The following is a 20,513-nucleotide window of genomic DNA, read 5'->3' as shown; positions in this document are numbered from 1 at the left end:
CTCACGTCAATCACGCCTGCACACGCCCTTTCATAATGCAGCATGGGGGAGAGAACCTAACAAAATGAAGGCTTCGTAGCGGAATACAGTCTAAACATCAAAACAGATCAGACGATTCGCGATCGTTCACGGATGGGTACGTATCTGATGTTATTCGCATGCGTTTGGTGACGAATGATATACCAATGACTGTTGGTTCCTGAGAAAACGCCTATGTGAGGGTTAGAAGCAGCACATTGCAGCAGTTTGAACGCCACGTTCGCTTTGTGAGGCGGTTCGGGTCAGGAAGTAAAGCGGTTTATATCGGCAGTAAACCGCCCGCGATTGTTGTCGCTACATTTTCCCAGCGTTAAACACACAAATGTGCCGAAACGTCGAAGAAAACCGCACTGTTTACGCTAAAGCAGATGCTAAACTAGCTCGCTAGCTTCTGTGACTAGCAGCTTTAAGTAATAGCGACTGCGGCGCGTGTTTGACGCGACCCGCGCTAAACACATTCTCCACGTTGACATTAATAGCGTAGTCTTGTGGTAAACAACCCGAGCTGGTAAGTAGAGTTGGTTCATAAGCCCGTCATCACGGTGTCCTTGATCATCACATGTTTCTGTGGACCGAATCCCTATTGACTGCATCATAATAATCGCTAATAAACGTCAGCGACATGAAACACTGTCACGAACGTGTGCGGCGAAATGATAACGTTAGATGATACATTTCTAGGCTGTGTCACAAAACATGTATCTGCTGTCTACTAGAGCTCAGCTGCACGTGTTGTAATGGCCAAAACTGCTGTCTAGCCACGCATTGAGACGCAGCATTACGCGTTTCACGAGTTCATAAACCGAATAGAGAAATATTAAGTGTATTTTAATAAACTAACTGTCTGAAAGAAGATTAAAACATTACAGTTAGACACATGGAGTGGTTTAGAAAGACTAGTAGGGATTAGTATGTACTAGTTAAAGGCCACATGAGTCCTCATTGGACACGTGCTTTTAGCCGGATATAGGCTACACTTTAGACTTTACCTCAGCGAGATACTGGGCAAGGCTTTATGCGTTCTTGTTACATGTACTTACTGCACTAAATTATGCATACTTATGTGTAACTAACATATGGAAGCTTGAATACAAAATCAAAACGGTACAGTGACTTTTTGTCTCACCATTCTGCCTTTTTTCCCCCTCAGAATTATCTGATATAAACCATATATAAACTCGCAATTACAATAAAACAGTCAGAATTGCGTGATTATAAATTCACAATTGCGAGTTATAAACTTAAAAAAAAGTCAGTCTTGTTTTCCTCAGGATTGCACTTTATAACTTGCAATTGCGACTATATCTTTATCTTTATATCGAGAAAAGTAGTCAGAATTGTGAGATACAAAGTCTCCATTATTTTTTTAAATGTTTTATTCTGGCGGTAAGTAACAAGCTTCCATACTAACCCTATAGTAAGTATGATGTTTATTAATATTACTAATACAGAACTTTAATGTTCAGTTACACTGCAACAACGACACCTTAAAATAGTGGGTTTTACTTTATTAAGGTGTGATTGTTACAGTGTAATTATATATTTAAATACTGAGTTATAATAATAATCTTCATGTATAGGATTAGGGTTTGGTTGAGGGTTAGTTGCATATAATTATGCATAATTTACTGTTATAACTATGGTAAGTACATGCAGGGCTCAACATAAAAAAAAAATCCCCACTGGCCCCCAGGGCCAGTAGATCAGAGTTTTACTGGCCCCTTCTATATTTTTACTGGCCCTGAAAGAAATAGAATGAAAAGCACTTTTCCATTAAACTGTATTTATTGTATACATTAGGATTAATTTTTCTTGGCCCCTCACAATGACAGTAAACTAATTATTACATGACATGAGTGATGAGTTACATAGGCTATATTTTCACTTCAAAATGGCGAAATTAGACAAAAGTATATTAGTTTGCCTGATTATTTTTGTCATACGTTTAACATTTATGACCTAAAAAACTGTCAATGAAGAAAAAATGAAGAACACGCTGAATCTGATTATAACAAGACTGAAGCGAACACAAATTTGTGTAGCTTACACTTAATCACACATTTTTAGGGGGGCTAGGCAGAAGTTTAGGGGGGAATTTGATTACACTATTTTTAGATAGCCCGTCGGCACTCGGCAGGCCGGTTATGCATTTTGCATTTTGGTCGGCTTTTATTGTAAATTTCCGGCAAACAAAACAGTACATGCCCTCATCGCCTTTCTCCACCCAGGTGTACTGCGTTTTCCATGACACTAGGAATTAGGACTGGGCGATATGGCCAAAAAATCATATCTCGGTATTTTTTGGTTAAATGGCGATATACAATATATATCTCTGTACTTTCTACGTTTTTCTATTTGGATAAAGAAAATCTGTATTTATTTAAAAAAAAATATTTCACATCCTGCTTAATGATATCCAAACCATGTTGATATTGAAGGATATGGAAACAAATATAGTGAATGTAATGTAGGCTATGCAATATATTACGTGCAAAAAGGTGGTTAAAATCACATTACATTCTAACATTACAATCTAAAAACAAAAATAATGCTTTTGTTTTTAAAATGACTAAGGCTAAACTAAAAATAAAATAAAAACAAAAGCACAACTAATTATATTAGCCTGCATTTGATTACCCCGTTATAATGCTCACTTTCATAAAAACATAGGCCTACTTGTATGGTTTAAAATTCCACATATGGCACATTTATTGTCTCCAACAACAAATATTTTAGCAATATGTATCTTTTAGTCAGAATTATTGCGCTACTCTTCTATTGTGCTCGTCTGTTTGGCGCGCGTGCTCGCGGCGGCGCTCATTCACGGAAGCTTGAATATTAGCGGAGATTCACTTGCAGAAGCTCGTCCTCTCCTGACAGTGAAATGGACATATTTGTTTGACTTTCTAACATTTATAGATGGAGAATATACCTCTAAAAATGTAAGTTAAGCACTGAGGAAAGCACCACATCTCAAACGCATTAAACAGCGCAAGTATTTATCTGTCAGTCAGCAACAGTATCTGTCAGAGCATCTGACAGGGCAAGCTGCTTTAAACTTGTTAACTATATCTTACCAGTTATTTTGAAGTGCTTAATATAAGCTTGTGTCATGTTTAGGACAAATTGTACTATGTTGTTTCACTGCAGGAGCTCACACTGCGTACTCCGCTATTTTTCAGATGTGCTCGTATCAAACTACTGTATCGATATAAACAGTATTGCCTCATTCCATATCGTTTAAAAAAAAATCGATATATTGTACAAACTCAATTTACCGCCCAGCCCTATAGGAATGTCCTCTTTCTCGTATCAGCCTCGTAGTTCTTTGACATTTTAACACGTTATTACCTGAAGTAACATTGACACTCTTCGCGCCACTGTATGTTTGATGTTTGTTTTGCTGATGGCCATTCGCGGGCCAGTGACTGGCCAATCAACTAGCCCGACATACTCTTTTACTGGCCCCGGGCCATCGGGCCATTGCTTATGTCGAGCCCTGGTACATGTAACATATATAACAAGGACAACTTAAAATAGTGTAACCAGATACTGTACCATTGATGTATGGAGTAAATGAATGATTTATTTTGATATAAATCTCTAATGATGTATATGTCAATAATGTTGAGGAATACAATATAAGTTGGTAAAACGCAGCATTTTTTTTACATTTCATAACTTTGTCTTTCCATGTACTGTAGACTTTCTCAAGCCCCTTTCACACAGAGCGTTGATCCCAGAAAGTTGCCATATAATTGCTAGAGTGCCTTCTGTGTGAACGCAAACACATCCCGGGATTGATGGGGACCTGGTAACATTGCCGGGATCAGTCCTGGAACGTTTTTTTTTGCCAGAAAAAACCCTGCAGGATCAGTGCCGTAAGGGGTGTGTTGTCGTCGCAATGACGCAATTACTATGCGTTCACTACACGTCACTTCCTGAAGTCACGTGTCTTTACGGGATGTGTGTGAACGCACGCACAGATTCCAGAAAATCACTGAATGTGAATAAACCAAAATCAAACTATCCCAAATTATCAGCGTATTTTCTGTAATCTCAGTGTGAAAGGGGCTTTAATGGTATGTTGCTTTGAGAGTCCAATGCTAATCGCTCGAGCCTATAGTTTGTTCTTTTGTGTGTCGTTTTACTGTTGGAGCCGTGGTTTCTTAATTTATCGTGTTCATGACAATGGTGGCTAAACTGACCTGTGATTGACAGGCGATCTAACCAATCAAAACGCAGAATCCGCCATTTTGTCCGACACACAAACCAGACCGAAGAGTGGTAGTAGATTAGCGATGGTGGACTTAAACTTGAAAAATTGTGTTTGACATCTTTCCACGGATAAAACAACATACCTTCAGGTGTTCGTTCATGTTTGTTTCGTGCTATAACTAGTAGTGACGAGCATCGGTTCACGTGCCGCTTGAACTGAAGCGCTACAGCGATCTGTACGCCGCATTAAAGAGACACAAAACTGTATATTGTTTGAAATTATTAGAAATTAACATTTTAAAGCTAGAGAGAGAGAGACCCCCCCCCGTCGCTCGCGCGCACTCTCTCTCTTTTCGGAGCAAGTAGGCTTCACCGTCTCAAAACTAAGCGCTGTCTTGCTCTCTCTCCCTCGCACATATTAATCAAAATAAACGACACAATGGTAAGTTTCATGTGGAGCATTCGGAGATTTGTTTTTCCTGAATTAGGCTACCGCTGGGTGTGAATTGTGCTAAAATACGTTGCCTTCTCTTCTCTGAAAAGCGTTCCGCACATTCAGCTGACATAAACCACACTTTAAATAAATGAAAAAACTATCCAGTGATGAAATGTTTTCTGTGATGACACCTTGTGGGATGTCCCAACGCGCCGGCACACGTCCGTTAATGACACGTTCAATTCGCGAACTAATGACTCATTTGAACCGATTCGTTTTAATGAATAGTTAAAACAACTGATCTTTCCAACACTGAACTCACGGGACCTTTAATCGGTAACTAATCGGTAGCAGTTTATAATAAGGTTCCATTTATTACATAAATTACATAAAAAGTAAAGTTTGCTTACTCAAGTGTAAGCTTTAAAACACATAAAACCACTTGTTTTTTTTCCCCCCCGAAAAAGCATGACTACTTTTTCCCCACACAGTGCTGTCAGGAATCGATAAGAGAATCGTTAAAAAATCGGATCGACAAGCAGAATCGTTAGTGGCATTGATATTGATAAAATCTTATCAATTCCCATCCCTGGTCGTCAGTGTATTTTTAACATGATGTGTGGCTTGGGAGCGCCATGGCTTGTCGGACGTAGCAACAGTAACTAAGGGGGGGCCCATTTTTGTGAAGGGTCAATTGAGTTTTTGTTTCCAGTAGAAAATCAATGAAAGGAGTTTAAAGTGGGGCGTCGTTAGCTGGTGCTCAACCCTTAGTGAAATATTACTGATAAATACTTGTCTGGTGATGGAGACTTTATAACTACCTGAGAATTGTCTTTCTTGACAGTATTTCAGCAATCAAGCTGAACGTTTGCCATCGTGACGAACCAGAGCTGAATTAATCACTCCTTTGATGTAATTGGGCAAAAAGCATTTCATTTCAGTTTCATTTACACAGTTCAGTTTCAGCGGCTGGTTTCTCAGACCGTAATAGTAACGGGATCCTATATGAGACCGAAAACAAAGAGCGCTGGATGAGGTGGATATGTAGCCTACTAAAAAATAATAATAATAATTTTAGGCTGTATTTATTTACAGTTCATAGGAATCTAAACTTGCTAATGCCTCCTATTGTTGGTCAGTGATCGAGCTCTTTATTGCGTGTAGATTGTGGCCGACTCTCTACTGCTGGAAAGGACAGGTTATATTAATAATAGTATCTAAATATGACACTTTTTAGGGCCCAAGCACCGATTTATGACATATATGTTAGACTTCCTTTATAGAGTTATATTCTATTTTGTCAATAATTAAATCAATCTAGTGTTAAAACTTGATAAGGAAACTCAATTCCACAGAGAAATTACATGAGCACAAACTGATTAAATTGGGGTAATATTAATATAATCTATATTCATCCTCTGAGATCTGCTGATGAATATGTGAAGCGGCCATTAGCGTGAGAGCGTGTGTGTGTGTGTGTGTCGATGCACACGGGCGCGTCAGTGTTTCAGCTCGTGCAGGACGAGTGCACGTGAAGGTCAGCCTGCCCTTGTGCTGTGATGCATGTGCGGCTCTGCTCTGCACGTCAGCACCGGACCTGATGAGTAAGACCATGCCTCAGCCTTTACTGCTCATCTGTGTCCCGAATGCACCAAAACTGCATATAATATACACACATTCTGTGCATCTATTCAGGCTTTGTCTGCATAACTGCTGAAAGCCGGATAAAAGAGATGCTTTGTGATTTATATGGGTTTCACTTGTATTTCAAGTAGGGCTGCAACAAACGATTATTTTGATAATCGATTAATCTAACGATTATTAGAACGATTAATCGACTAATCGTCGATTATTTCGCAGACAAATCAGTAAGTTTGGAACGATTATTCAGCTTTTCTAATTAGTTAAAACATTGAGTTATACATATTCTAACTATAATATAAAAATAGGAAATCACTTCAGCTTTTGAAATAGTTGTTTTAATGAACTTTGAGCCAACTAAACAGGTCATTCTCTTTAAGTTTTCAGATTTCGGTCCAACTCAAATCACACACAAATGCTCTCTAAGCATTGTTTAATAGGCCCACTGCTTTTCTTAGAACTGAAACAGAAAAAGGGACATTTACTTCAGGACACAAAGAATGGTAAAACATTAATCTGCAAACAATTATAAGTATAAAATTACAATATTTTTTTACATGACAATTGAGCTGACAGAGACGTTCTCATTCACCTTTTAATTTACAGTATGAAAAAGTAACTGCCATGATATTCTTCCTATATCATAGGAAGGATATAACATCTCGTTTTGTAAGTCTTCATGATTATTGAACAAAATACAGGCAAGTGATAAGACTATAATAATACCTAATGTTACAATAATAAAAACAGCCCTGACTCCTAAGCTCGATCAAGCTTTATTCTGTGCAATAGAATAAATAAGTCATCACATTACTGTAATTATATTACTATTGATAATATTATTACTATTATTAGTAGTATTGCATTCTCTTATAAAGAGATTTACCGCTGGTTAGTAAGCTCAGCTGGAGAACACTCTCCTCTCACCGGCTCCTCTTGTGCCGGGATGTTTCCTCTTGCACACATGCATGTTGTGCTCCTGTGAAAAGCAAGTTCCGCCTTGCATGTATTGCACACGACAGCATTCTTGATTTTAAGTTTTGTGAAACTTTCCCAAACCTTGCTAGTTCGGATTCGTTTGCCCTGTCATAATTCGCGCTGTGTTTTCTTCTACCGCAATAGCATTTGTAAGGGCTGCACTACACTAGCGCTACAGCGCCGTAGCGGTCAAATCGCGATATTGCAGGCCCTTACATTAGGTCACGTGAGATCAGACGACTACTCGACAACAAAGATATTTGTCGACAAATTTTTATTGTCGACGTTGTCGACAATGTCGACTAATCGTTGCAGCCCTAATTTCAAGATGTCCTTGTTACAGTGTAGCTATACATTTAAGTACTGGGTAGTAATATAACTCTATACACTCACCTAAAGGATTATTAGGAACACCATACTAATACTGTGTTTGACCCTCTTTCGCCTTCAGAACTGCCTTAATTCTACATGGCATTGATTCAACAAGGTGCTGAAAGCATTCTTTAGAAATGTTGGCCCATATTGATAGGATAGCATCTTGCAGTTGATGGAGATTTGTGGGATGCACATCCAGGGCACGAAGCTCCCATTCCACCACATCCCAAAGATGCTCTATTGGGTTGAGATCTGGTGACTGTGGGGGCCATTTTAGTACAGTGAACTCATTGTCATGTTCAAGAAACCAATTTGAAATGATTCGAGCTTTGTGCAATGGTGCATTATCCTGCTGGAAGTAGCCATCAGAGGATGGGTACATGGTGGCCAAAAAGGGATGGACATGGTCAGAAACAATGCTCAGGTAGGCCGTGCCATTTAAACGATGCCCAATTGGCACTAAGGGGTGTAAAGTGTGCCAAGAAAACATCCCCCACACCATTACACCACCACCACCAGCCTGCACAGTGGTAACAAGGCATGATGGATCCATGTTCTCATTCTGTTTACGCCAAATTCTGACTCTACCATCTGAATGTCTCAACAGAAATCGAGACTCATCAGACCAGGCAACATCTTTCCAGTCTTCCTGTCCAATTTTGGTGAGCTCTTGCAAATTGTAGCCTCTTTTTCCTATTTGTAGTGGAGATGAGTGGTACCCGGTGGGGTCTTCTGCTGTTGTAGCCCATCCGCCTCAAGGTTGTGCGTGTTGTGGCTTCACAAATGCTTTGCTGCATACCTCGGTTGTAACGAGTGGTAATTTCAGTCAAAGTTGCTCTTCTATCAGCTTGAATCAGTCGGCCCATTCTCCTCTGACCTCTAGCATCAACAAGGCATTTTCGCCCACAGGACTGCCGCATACTGGATGTTTTTCCCTTTTCACACCATTCTTTGTAAACCCTAGAAATGGTTGTGCGTGAAAATCCCAGTAACTGAGCAGATTGTGAAATACTCAGACCGGCCCGTCTGGCACCAACAACCATGCCACGCTCAAAATTGCTTAAATCACCTTTCTTTCCCATTCTGACATTCAGTTTGGAGTTCAGGAGATTGTCTTGACCAGGACCACACCCCTAAATGCATTGAAGCAACTGCCATGTGATTGGTTGATTAGACAATTGCATTAATGAGAAATTGAACAGGTGTTCCTAATAATCCTTTAGATGAGTGTATACAAAATCCTGATAATGCATTTTAATAATAAGACAATTCAATTTATATTTTTCGTAGACCATCATATACTGCGTTTCCCACAAAATTCCCAAATTTTGTACATTTTAAAGATAAATTCATTAATCTGGTGCACTGAGTCACCCGAATCCACTGTTAAAAATAAATAATCCATCTGCCTGAACCTTTGATATCTTTGATTTAGATATCTGCATCTGATCATCACATTACAATTATTCAAATTCTCAGTGTTAAGCATGATGATATGGTAAGGAGGCTGATTTAAAATTAACATTTATTTAAAATAAAGTTCTTCTTTTGGTAAAATTACATTTCCTCAATAGCCTAAACAGAGGCTTTACTCCCTTCAAACTTAAATTGTCAATGTTTTGTTACATCACTGTTCGAAAATACTCTTATCAGAATATTTCTTTTTTACCTTTTATAAAGGAAATTTTTTTCCCCTAATTCTATTTTATGTATGCTCCATCTTTCATTTCAAATTCTTAATTTTAAATTTGATCAAAGACACTAGGCTGTTACCAGTCAAATTAAATAATTTACATTGAACAGATGCAACTGTATTAAATGAGATTATGAGATTGTTTAAAATATTTTTTGAATATACATAGTGAATTTTGAAAAGAATGATTCTGAGGCGGCGTAAAATTTGACAGAGTAATTCTCTATGCAGGTAAAAACCCTGTGTGTGTATATATACACTCACCGGCCACTTTATTAGGTACACCTGTCCAACTGCTCGTTAACACTTAATTTCTAAGCAGCCAATCACATGGCGGCAACTCAGTGCATTTAGGCATGTAGACATGGTCAAGACAATCTCCTGCAGTTCAAACCGAGCATCAGTATGGGGAAGAAAGGTGATTTGAGTGACTTTGAACGTGGCATGATTGTTGGTACCAGAAGGGCTGGTCTGAGTATTTCAGAAACTGCTAATCTACTGGGATTTTCACGCACAACCATCTCTAGGGTTTACAGAGAATGGTCCGAAAAAGAAAAAAACATCCAGTGAGCGGCAGTTCTGTGGGCGGAAATGCCTTGTTGATGCCAGAGGTCAGAGGAGAATGGCCAGACTGGTTCGAGCTGATAGAAGGGCAACAGTGACTGAAATAACCACTCGTTACAACCGAGGTATGCAGCAAAGCATTTGTGAAGCCACAACACGCACAACCTTGAGGCGGATGGGCTACAACAGCAGAAGACTCCACCGGGTACCACTCATCTCCACTACAAATAGGAAAAAGAGGCTACAATTTGCAAGAGCTCACCAAAATTGAACAGTTGAAGACTGGAAAAATGTTGCCTGGTCTGATGAGTCTCGATTTCTGTTGAGACATTCAGATGTTAGAGTCAGAATTTGGCGTAAACAGAATGAGAACATGGAACCATCATGCCTTGTTACCACTGTGCAGGCTGGTGGTGGTGGTGTAATGGTGTGGGGGATGTTTTCCTGGCACACTTTAGGCCCCTTAGTGCCAATTGGGCATCGTTTAAATGCCACGGCCTACCTGAGCATTGTTTCTGACCATGTCCATCCCTTTATGGCCACCATGTACCCATCCTCTGATGGCTACTTCCACCATGTCACAAAGCTCTAATCATTTCAAATTGGTTTCTTGAACATGACAATGAGTTCACTGTACTAAAATGGCCTCCACAGTCACCAGATCTCAACCCAATAGAGCATCTTTGGGATGTGGTGGAACGGGAGATTCGCATCATGGATGTGCAGCCGACAAATCTGCGGCAACTGTGTGATGCCATCATGTCAATATGGACCAAACTCCCTGAGGAATGCTTCCAGCACCTTGTTGAATCTATGCCACGAAGAATTGAGGCAGTTCTGAAGGCAAAAGGGGGTCCAACCCGTTACTAGCATGGGGTACCTAATAAAGTGGCCGGTGAGTGTATATATATATATAATTAAATATGTAGATAGATAGATAGATAGCCTGGGATCTGATCTTACTGTTTGACCATTTAAATGCGTTACGTCATTGTCTTTTAATGCCTTTCTGTGTAATCCAATTTTTTTTTTTATGTAAAAACGGTAACAACTTTTACAGCAAGGCTGAATTTTTTTGTTATTTAATGCATAAATTAACATTAACTAACAATATTTTTGTTACAGTATTTATTAGTTTTCGTTAACTTGGGTTTATAAAAATACAACTGTTCATTTTTAGTTCATTTTAGCTCCATTAAATAATACTAGCAACGTTTGATTTTTAATAACATATTGGTACATTTACTTTTACTGAGATTAATAAGTGCTTAAGAATATAATTTTAATTTGTTCATGTTAACTAAAATAGCCTACTTTCCTTGTCAACAATTGGAACCTCATTGTAAATTGTTTCCGTAAACACACACGCACTCCCGGTTTCTCAGACGAGGCTTTAGCTAGTCCCAGGCTAAACTGCATGTTTAAAGTCCCTGTAAAGGCAATTCTAAAAAAAAATTCTAAACCCATTATAAATGTTAGAAATGTATTGCTAAAACATATTACAAAGACTGTGAACTGTGAATTACTGAATTGTGGAGTTAGACCGTTAAACAGTTTTTCACCATTGCTATTTTCCGGATTTTTTGGGCGGGGCTAAAACGGGGCTCGATGACGCACTGGAGCCCCTGAGCTCCTGGACACGCCCCTACTTGATGACGCACTGGAGCCCCTGAGCTCCTGGACACGCCCCTACTTGATGACGCACTGGAGCCCCTGAGCTCCTGGACACGCCCCTACTTGATGACGCACTGGAGCCCCTGAGCTCCTGGACACGCCCCTACTTGATGACGCACTGGAGCCCCTGAGCTCCTGGACACGCCCCTACTTGATGACGCACTGGAGCCCCTGAGCTCCTGGACACGCCCCTACTTGATGACGCACTGGAGCCCCTGAGCTCCTGGACACGCCCCTACTTGATGACGCACTGGAGCCCCTGAGCTCCTGGACACGCCCCTACTTGATGACGCACTGGAGCCCCTGAGCTCCTGGACACGCCCCTACTTGATGACGCACTGGAGCCCCTGAGCTCCTGGACACGCCCCTACTTGATGACGCACTGGAGCCCCTGAGCTCCTGGACACGCCCCTACTTGATGACGCACTGGAGCCCCTGAGCTCCTGGACACGCCCCTACTTGATGACGCACTGGAGCCCCTGAGCTCCTGGACACGCCCCTACTTGATGACGCACTGAGGCCACTCAATCGCGACTTACTGTCAGTATTACTAGTTAGTACTACAGCCTACAGTTTGCTAGCTAGTTATGCCTTCGACACGGAAATGCGTAGGCTACTACCTGGATGCGATCATGTACAAAACAGATCGGTGTCTTTATTTAAATTTCCTAAAAACGATCACATCAAGTCAAGAAGAGGTGGATTAATTTTGTGAAGAGCCAACCTTGATGGAGAGCTGAGGATCACCGCCAACACCCGCCTCTGTAGCAATCATTTTACACGGGATAGTTTTATAAACTTTCGTCGGAGACAACTGGGATTCACTGATAATCCGCTGTTACTGGTGAATGGGGCCGAACCGACTATCTCCCGCCTCGGCCTTCATCTCCCCGTCCCGAAAGCAGTATCACAAATATCACCGTCGGCTGCTTTCCCGCGAGGGGGCGTGGTTTCAGCGCAGCCAGCGGACACGCCCCCAGCGTTTGAGAGCAGAGAATACTGCTCATTTTTTCAAGATTTTGATAGCTTATTTTATGTACTTGCCGGCTTTTTTTATCATTCAAATTTGTCTGGGTGGCTAATAACACATTTTTCTGTGGTGTGACAAACTCAGAACACATACTTAATTTTTACTTTACAGGGACTTTAAGCTGTTTTATCTGAAAGCCACTTGCACTGAGATTTCTTAAAATGTCAGTGCCATTGTTTTGTCTCAAGCTGCACATCAACATTTTTTTTACTAAGGCATATTTTTAAAAGCCACTTAAATGCCCCAACTGAACTAAGGCCTAATCCTGGTTTAATCTAAGCCCTGTCTGTGAAACCAGGCCTATATGGACAAAAGTATTGGGACACACATGTTAAATTGCTGAGAAATATAATGTAGCTTTCAGTAGTGAAGCTGTTTTATTTCTAAAAGTCACGGGCAGAGGTTAAAACCTGCTCCTGAATGTTTAGGTGTTTGCGCAACTCCTTTTCTTTACAAAGACAAATATAAAGTTCCCACCTCAATATAAAGCTGTGAGCGAGCGCACACAGTAGGGCTGGGCGATATGGAGCAAAAAATATATCTCGATATATTTTGCTATATCTCGATATTCGATATATATCTCGATATCTTTACAGGAAAATGGATGTGAATACAACTCAAAATATAGGCCTACAATCAATAGAAAATTAATTTTCCATAACAGAATGTAACCAAATGAGAAAAATTAAACACAGGGCCTGAATTTTGTCATCATTATTAATCACGTGATTCATATACAGAAACTGAATAAATTAATCAAATGGAAAATAACACTGAGTAGTATTTTAGTCCTGAATAAATTAAATACATAGGTTATTAATCCTGATTCCTTTAACTTAAAGCTATCTTTTGTTGTATTGACAACGAAATGAATGACACATATGGCTGCCGTCACTTTAAGAGGTAACTTAGTGCACGGATCCTGTGTTCATTATACTGGCATGCGTTTTATGCTTATTAAAGACAAAACCGACTATGTTTAGAGTATACTCACGACGACCGAAATTGACAATTTTGCGTGTTAAAGCAATATAATCCGCGAAAAATAACTTTTGTTACTGGCCAGCTGTTCTTAAGGCGGATTTTCTATGAATGTGCGCATAGAAAATAATCTCTCAGAGAGCGCGCGAGATTAGTTTAAAATCGCTTGAATGTTTAAACTGGTAAGACTTAAAAAGACGTGCAAATGGTAAACTTCAGTCACGATGCACTGCTGGCCCGATTGTGCGAGTGAATATCCATCATGTCCCGACTCCTAAACGCGAGTGTGTTTTATCGCCGCAGCTCTTGATGCTTGCCTTGCACAACACATTATGAGAGACGAGAAAGAAGCGGCACCGCTGAACACTCACGCTGTTTGTGAAATTGCGTCTGGCAGATAGTTGTTAAAAGAATGATTTGATTTTATAATCTGTGTGGATTACGATTGCGGGAATTTCCCGCATTATAAATGGGAGACCTGCGGGAATGATTAGAATTATGCGCAATACCCGCGCCGAAATTTGAGCCCTGCAATATACAAGACGTTTGTAGTAGCCTTCTGATTACTGGAGTCCATTAATCGAACTTCCATGCCTCTTATATAGTAATTATATATTGTAGTATGTAGGCTACCAATTTACTAATGCAATTAATGCTCACACTCGGTTTCTCTCGTGCTCTGTCGCTCGCGCGCAGACACACTCGGAGTTCTGTAGCCTCCGGGCTGGTTGCGGATGCAGTGTTGCCAACTATTTTCAAAGGAAAGTAGCTAAGGCCTTCCCTAAAAGTCGCTAAATGTCGCTAGATGACGTCATACGTCAATTAGCATATTAATGACGTCATCGCGCCGTACTTGCGTTCTGTCAGCCTAGTGCGTTTCCTCTCTAAAATTAATGCTCTATTCAATATAATATAGCCGAATGTCAAATAAAGCTGTTCTCATTTCCCATTTTTGTTGTTGTCAGACAATTGAACGAGTAGCTATAATATAGTGAATGATTACATTTTGTATAGGCCTATGTGGAACATTATCTGAATTGAGAGAGTTAGGGAACCGGATGAACTAAGCTCTGTGATAGTGTTACAAGTAATAAGCACAATAAAAGAAATTAAATTTAAATGGTCAAACTAAAAGAGAAGCAGATAAGTGATAAGTCCGTGGAAAAACACTGCTCATTCGCGTCTGTCAGCGGCCGTGCGCTCCTCTCAGCCATTCACTGAACAGGGGAGACGCAGCTAGAGAGAGTGACGACAGGGAGAAAGCAAGACCTCGCGCTCGCAGGACAGTACTGATAACATTTTGAGGTTACTGAGGTTTGTCCAAAAAGTCGCTAAAATTGTCGCTAGTATCTTTTTTGAAAAAATGTCGCTAAAGGGGTCTGAAAAGTCGCTAAAAATAGCGACAAAGGCGCTAAGTTGGCAACACTGTGCGGATGAGACAATTGTTGAATGAGACAACACGCGAGGTGAGGGGGAACAAAAGCAAGGAGGCGGGGGCGAGCACAGCACAGAGAAGGCAAACAAGCAAAGTGGCGAAATCAGGATTAAATATAAACAATATATCGATATATACGATATGTCAAAATCCATATCGTGTTTAAAAAATATCTCGATATATTTTAAATATCGAGATATCGCCCACCCCTAGCACACAGGCACGTCTGCCTCATAATACAACATAAAAAAGCTCTTTGTGAATTGTCGTCCTCGCCTTGTAGTGGCTTGAATTCAAAGGGGAATCAGATATGCGTGTTTAGACGGAGGTCGGATGTCCAGATATCGGATCTCGAGCGTATTTTTGTGTTTGCACGTGTGCAACAAATCTTAGGGCTGCACAATATATAGAAATATCGCAAATGTATAGGCTAAATCGCGATAAGCATATCGCAACGGCTTGCAATAATGGGTCATGAACAAAAGACAAAGAGAAAATCACTCACTGCTCTTGGCTGAATACCTTTTGTAGCTTTATTAAGAATTAGTATATATTTAATTCATACAGTAAAAAACTAAGCAGTGTTTTATTTTTACATTTGATTATTCAGTTTCTGTTGTTAAATAAACCTAATGTAGGCCTTCCTGAAACCCTAAACCCCTATGGTTTACACTGATGTTAAAATAACACTTACTTGTGCTACAGTAAAACACTGTTCACTTTCAGAAGCTGTAGGGATGTTTTCTTGTCACAAAAAGAATGTGAAACACATATATAGTTTATAATTGTAAAGATATTTTAAAGATAATTACGTTTATGTCACACACTTTAAGCATTATCACATTATTTGATGAATTATCGCATATCACATTTTTCTTCAATATCGTGCAGCCCTAACAAATCCCGATCTGTGTCAGATGTGAGTAAAAGATCTGATGTTTTGTGCCAGTTCCAGTGAAACTAACTCTTAATGCTTCAGCATACCAAGACATTTTGGACAATTTCACAATCCCAACTTTGTGGGAACAGTTCAGGGACGACCCCTTCCTGTTCCCACATGACCGTGCAGCAGTGAGGTCCATAAAGACGTGTTTGGATGAGTTAAGCCTAGTTCACACTACATGATTTTAAAACGTCGGGCTGAACTGTGCGGTTCACACTACATGACTTGCTCTCTGTGAAATCAGGAGTGTTCAAGTTGTTGAGCTGTTCACACCACACGACACAACGTGATTGATCCGCAACAGGAGGTAACGCACTACACGAGTTGACAACTCTGTCACCCAACGATTCTATCTTGTCTACAGACCAAGTTTTGTCACGAAAAATCACGCGATAAAACGAACCGGAAATGCCGCGAAACAGCACGCGCGCCAATACCCAGCGAAGAAGAACACGACGCGCGAATATTGGACGTCAGACAGAAACTAGTGCTGCAAACTGTTTGCGCGATGATTTGCTCTGAGAAAAAAACGCAAAAAAAGAAAAAATAAGATTTACCCGGTGACCTCAAGCCATGCCTTGCTCTGATTGGCTGTAGCTCATGACATCACGTGAGCTTGAGTCGTGCGACAGCTCTGGATATCTAGCATGCTAGATATTTTTCTGGGCTCGGCGACGCGTCTGCGAGCGTCTTTGATGCGTTGTTGGCTCTTACAGATTGGCGAGCGTTCATCGCCCGCTAATCCCCCGCGATTTGCACGCGATAACACCCTGACCTGTCGGCGAGCTCAACGATTTGCAAATCGGGCTTAAAATCATGTAGTGTGAACTAGGCTTTAGGTGCGGAAGAGCTCGCCTGGCCCGCACAGATCCCAGTCCTCAACCCCATCCCACACATTTGGGATGACCTGGAACAGAGATTGTGAGCCAGGCTTTCTCTTCCATCATCAGTGCCTGACCTCACAAACGCTCTACTGGATGAATGGGTTCTCACACAAAACACTCCACAATCCTGTGGAAAGCCTTCCCAGAAGAGTGAGAGCTGTTACAGCTGCTATACTCCACGCTATTATGTGTATTTAACACATGATGTCAGGAGTCGCTGTTGGTGTAATGGTCAGGAGTCGCAGTGCTGTTGCAGTGTTTAGTCACTGGTAGATGGGCTGTCCATTAGCTGGAAGCGAGCAGTATCTCATTGCACTGGGAATGATCCCACATCTGGGCTCTTTGAAGGCAGCAGCCCCAGTCCAGGCCAGTGCTGCTGTAATGAGCCGTTCCCCCGCAGCAAACCTGATGTGAAGCGACCGTTTCAGAACATGCATGTCATTGTTCTGCCTTTTCACAGATTGATGCTTCATAGTTCATTGTTAATTCCGGTACTTAGTGATTTAACCATATGATCAGTTTTATAAAGATAAATGTATTTAAAAATGAATGTTTGTATCTCATTCAATCTGCTTTTGTGCGTTATTGATGAGATTTCCTGCAACCTCACTTAAAGGAATAGTTCACTTTGAAATTAACTTTTGGTATGTTTTAGCTTACCTCAAGGGCATCCAAGATGTAGGTGTCTTTGTTTCCGCAGAAGTTTCAATTTTGATATTTTTAGGTCAAACCGTTCTTGTCTGTCAGTCATATAATGCAGGTCTATGGTCACCACCTCAAAGAGCATGCACAGAGAAGTCCAAATTAAACATGATTTAATGACTCGTAAATGTAAGTACACATTGATGGCCTAAGACACGAAACGGTTTTGTGTGAGAAAACGAACAGTATTTATATCGTTTTTACCTCTTGTAACCACAGCCACGTCCAAGTGATCTGAGGGCGCGGGCGCTTCGGTCTGTGCGTTACAAGAGGTAAAAACGATATAAATCCTGTTAGTTTAATCATGTTTAATTTGGACTTCTCTGTGCATGCTCTTTGAGGTGGACCCCATAGACCTGCATTATATCACTGACAGACAAGAACGGTTTGACCTAAAAATATCAAAATTGAAACTACTGCGGAAACAAAGACACCTACATCTTGGATGCCCGTGAGGTAAGCTAAAACATATCAAAAATTAATTTCAAAGTGAACTATCCCTTTAAGGATTTATTTAGTAAGATTAGCCTATACCTGAAAAGGTTTTAGATTTTTTTTGTATACTATGTTAATTAAAAAAATCCTGTATAATTTGACTTGCTGTTTTTGTTTGTTTGGTTTTTATTGTATTTATATGATATTTGTATTTTTGTAATTTAATTTTTGATATGAAAATAGCCTTGGATGCTGACATGGCACTAAATAAAACGATCTGAATCTGATTTCTTTCATGTATTGGTGCAAACTATCGTTCCTGTCTGTTTCTGTTGCGCCGACTTGTGTTCAGTCTCGGCAGCTCCTGATGGGTGTGCACTTTTGCCCAGTAGCAGCGCAGTTGCTGTTATGTAACTAGACACCTGCCACATCCTGGCCAGTGTTCACCTATGGGATTTTGTTCAGACACAATGTTTGGATGTTGCATTTCATGTAGCCTTGTGTTATTAGCTGTCAAAGCATGCGCAAGCTCTGGTAATGCAGCCTTGTGAGTTGTGGCTAAATGACGTGTTGTGTTACTGATAGCTTAACTGGTTTAATCGCACGTACAGGCTCATGTTTTTCCAAATGTGTCTTGCTTGGTTTGCCAGATAAGGTTGACCTAAACCTGTGATATCTATTGGAATGACTTCCAATCAGATTTGTTGATCTGGATGAACTTTATACTTGCTTTGAAGAATGGAAAATCATTGGTTTTATTATTGCTATACTGAATTTTTTAACCAAGTAATGCATGTTTGAAAGTGGGAGTTTTTCAAATTTTTTCTAATCTGTTTTTCCTCATCAGTGACGCACAATGCCGATAGTGGACAAGCTCAAAGAGGCCCTGAAGCCGGGCCGCAAGGACTCCAGCGATGAAGGCGACCTCAACAAGTTGCTGGCTTCATCCGCCAAGAAAGTGCTGCTGCAGAAGATCGAGTTTGAGCCGGCCAGCAAAGGCTTCAGCTACCAGCTGGAGAACCTCAAAACTAAATATGTGATCCTGAACCCCAAGAATGATGGGGCAGCGGCACAGAGACCGTCTGAACCTGCTCAGATTAAGAGGCAAAGTAAGATCTCCGGTTTATTATTTCAAAAGTGATTTGTAGTTAAAATGAACAATTAAGAAATTCGATTTTAGTCAGGCTTATAATATTTTGTTTGGATTCTGATATTTCTTCTCTGAGATACATTTTATTCTGTTCATACTTTTGAAACGGTTTTTAATCTAGTTATTCCAAATGTAGTTGTAATTCTTTTTAAACAAAAAAGGGGCTTAAAGGGATAGTTCACCCAAAAGGGAAAATTACCCCATAATTTACCCATCCTCAAGCCATTCTAGGTGTGCATGACCTTATTCTTTCAGGCGAATACAATTCGAGTTATATTTAAAAAAACATAATAATCCTGGCTCTTCCCAGCTTTATAATGGGAGTGAATGGGAGGCCAAAATTTGAAGCCCAAAAAAGTGCATCCATCCATCATAAAGTGCTCCATACGGCTCCGGGGGTTAATTAAGGCCTTCTCAAGCGATGTGTTTGTGTAAGAAATATATCCATATTTAAACCTTTATTAGCTATAATAACTAGCTTCATTTACACCTAGGATGGCTTGATGATGGTGAGTAAATCATGGGGAAATTATAATTTTTTGGTGAACTATCCCTTTAAATCTAGTATATTTAGTTTCTATGTAGTTTAACACGGGTATGTTTTTTTTTCTCTCTCTCTCAAAAAAATAGCCTTGGTGTTAAAAACAAACAATTATCAGGATAAAAGTTTTTTTTTGTCTTTCTCAAATGCCACGTAACACTCACTTTTGTGTGTCTGAAATCGTTATAGTCCAGATTTCCCTAAATCAGACTGACAGAATCAGATAAAACAATTGAATTTTGCGTTCTTCACCACGTCAATTGGACTAAAATTGCCCTCGAAGTTGTGCACTTTATCTGAGGTTTTTAACCCTTCAAATATTGATTTACACATTGTCATGTATTCTTAGACTTACAGATGCAGATTGTAGCTTGACTACAAAAAACCCTCTGTAGCTTGAACTGCACATTTAAACATACTCAATTATTCGTAAGTTTAAGTTCAAATTAGCTAATTTTCAGTGAAATTTCGTGGGCAAAAAAGGTCCTACTGTCAACAGTGTAGTGATATATGAAGCACAGCTCACAAAGAACTAATTTAAAATCCAAGCAGCTTTTAGTTGGTCAACGTAGCGAAGTCGTTTGCGAACTTAAACCCGATGCAAAATCTGCATGGGGAAGTCTTTTGCCCTCATGTTAAATTCCTGATAGCATGGTTTACTGTTGAAATGACTGGAAATTCACTAAACAATGGTAAATGTGACCTTAATACTGCACATCATATCACCAAATGTGCATAGTTTTCTATTTGATCTTCATCTGATTTAGAATGCAAGTGAAGGTATTTTTACTCTA

The 20,513-nt window shown here is 40.1% G+C and overlaps 1 protein-coding gene across 2 annotated transcripts in view; it reads left to right on the top strand.

Annotated features, from left to right (window-relative positions):
• The window catches only part of usp36 (ubiquitin specific peptidase 36), a 44,555-nt gene continuing 24,042 nt past the window's right edge, over positions 1–20,513 (top strand). For both annotated transcript variants that reach the window (XM_056261937.1, XM_056261938.1), the window contains exons 1-2: positions 1–136; positions 18,876–19,137. In XM_056261937.1, coding sequence (XP_056117912.1) covers positions 18,885–19,137 — 253 coding nt within the window. In that variant the 5' untranslated portion in view covers positions 1–136; positions 18,876–18,884. The remainder of the gene's footprint in view (positions 137–18,875; positions 19,138–20,513) is intronic.

The sequence above is a fragment of the Rhinichthys klamathensis genome, unplaced genomic scaffold (genome assembly GCF_029890125.1).
Source record: "Rhinichthys klamathensis goyatoka isolate OS25496 unplaced genomic scaffold, OSU_Roscu_1.1 h1tg000189l_1, whole genome shotgun sequence".
In the NCBI taxonomy this organism is placed as follows: Eukaryota; Metazoa; Chordata; class Actinopteri; order Cypriniformes; family Leuciscidae; genus Rhinichthys; species Rhinichthys klamathensis.
This window is presented reverse-complemented; position numbering and strand designations above follow the sequence as displayed.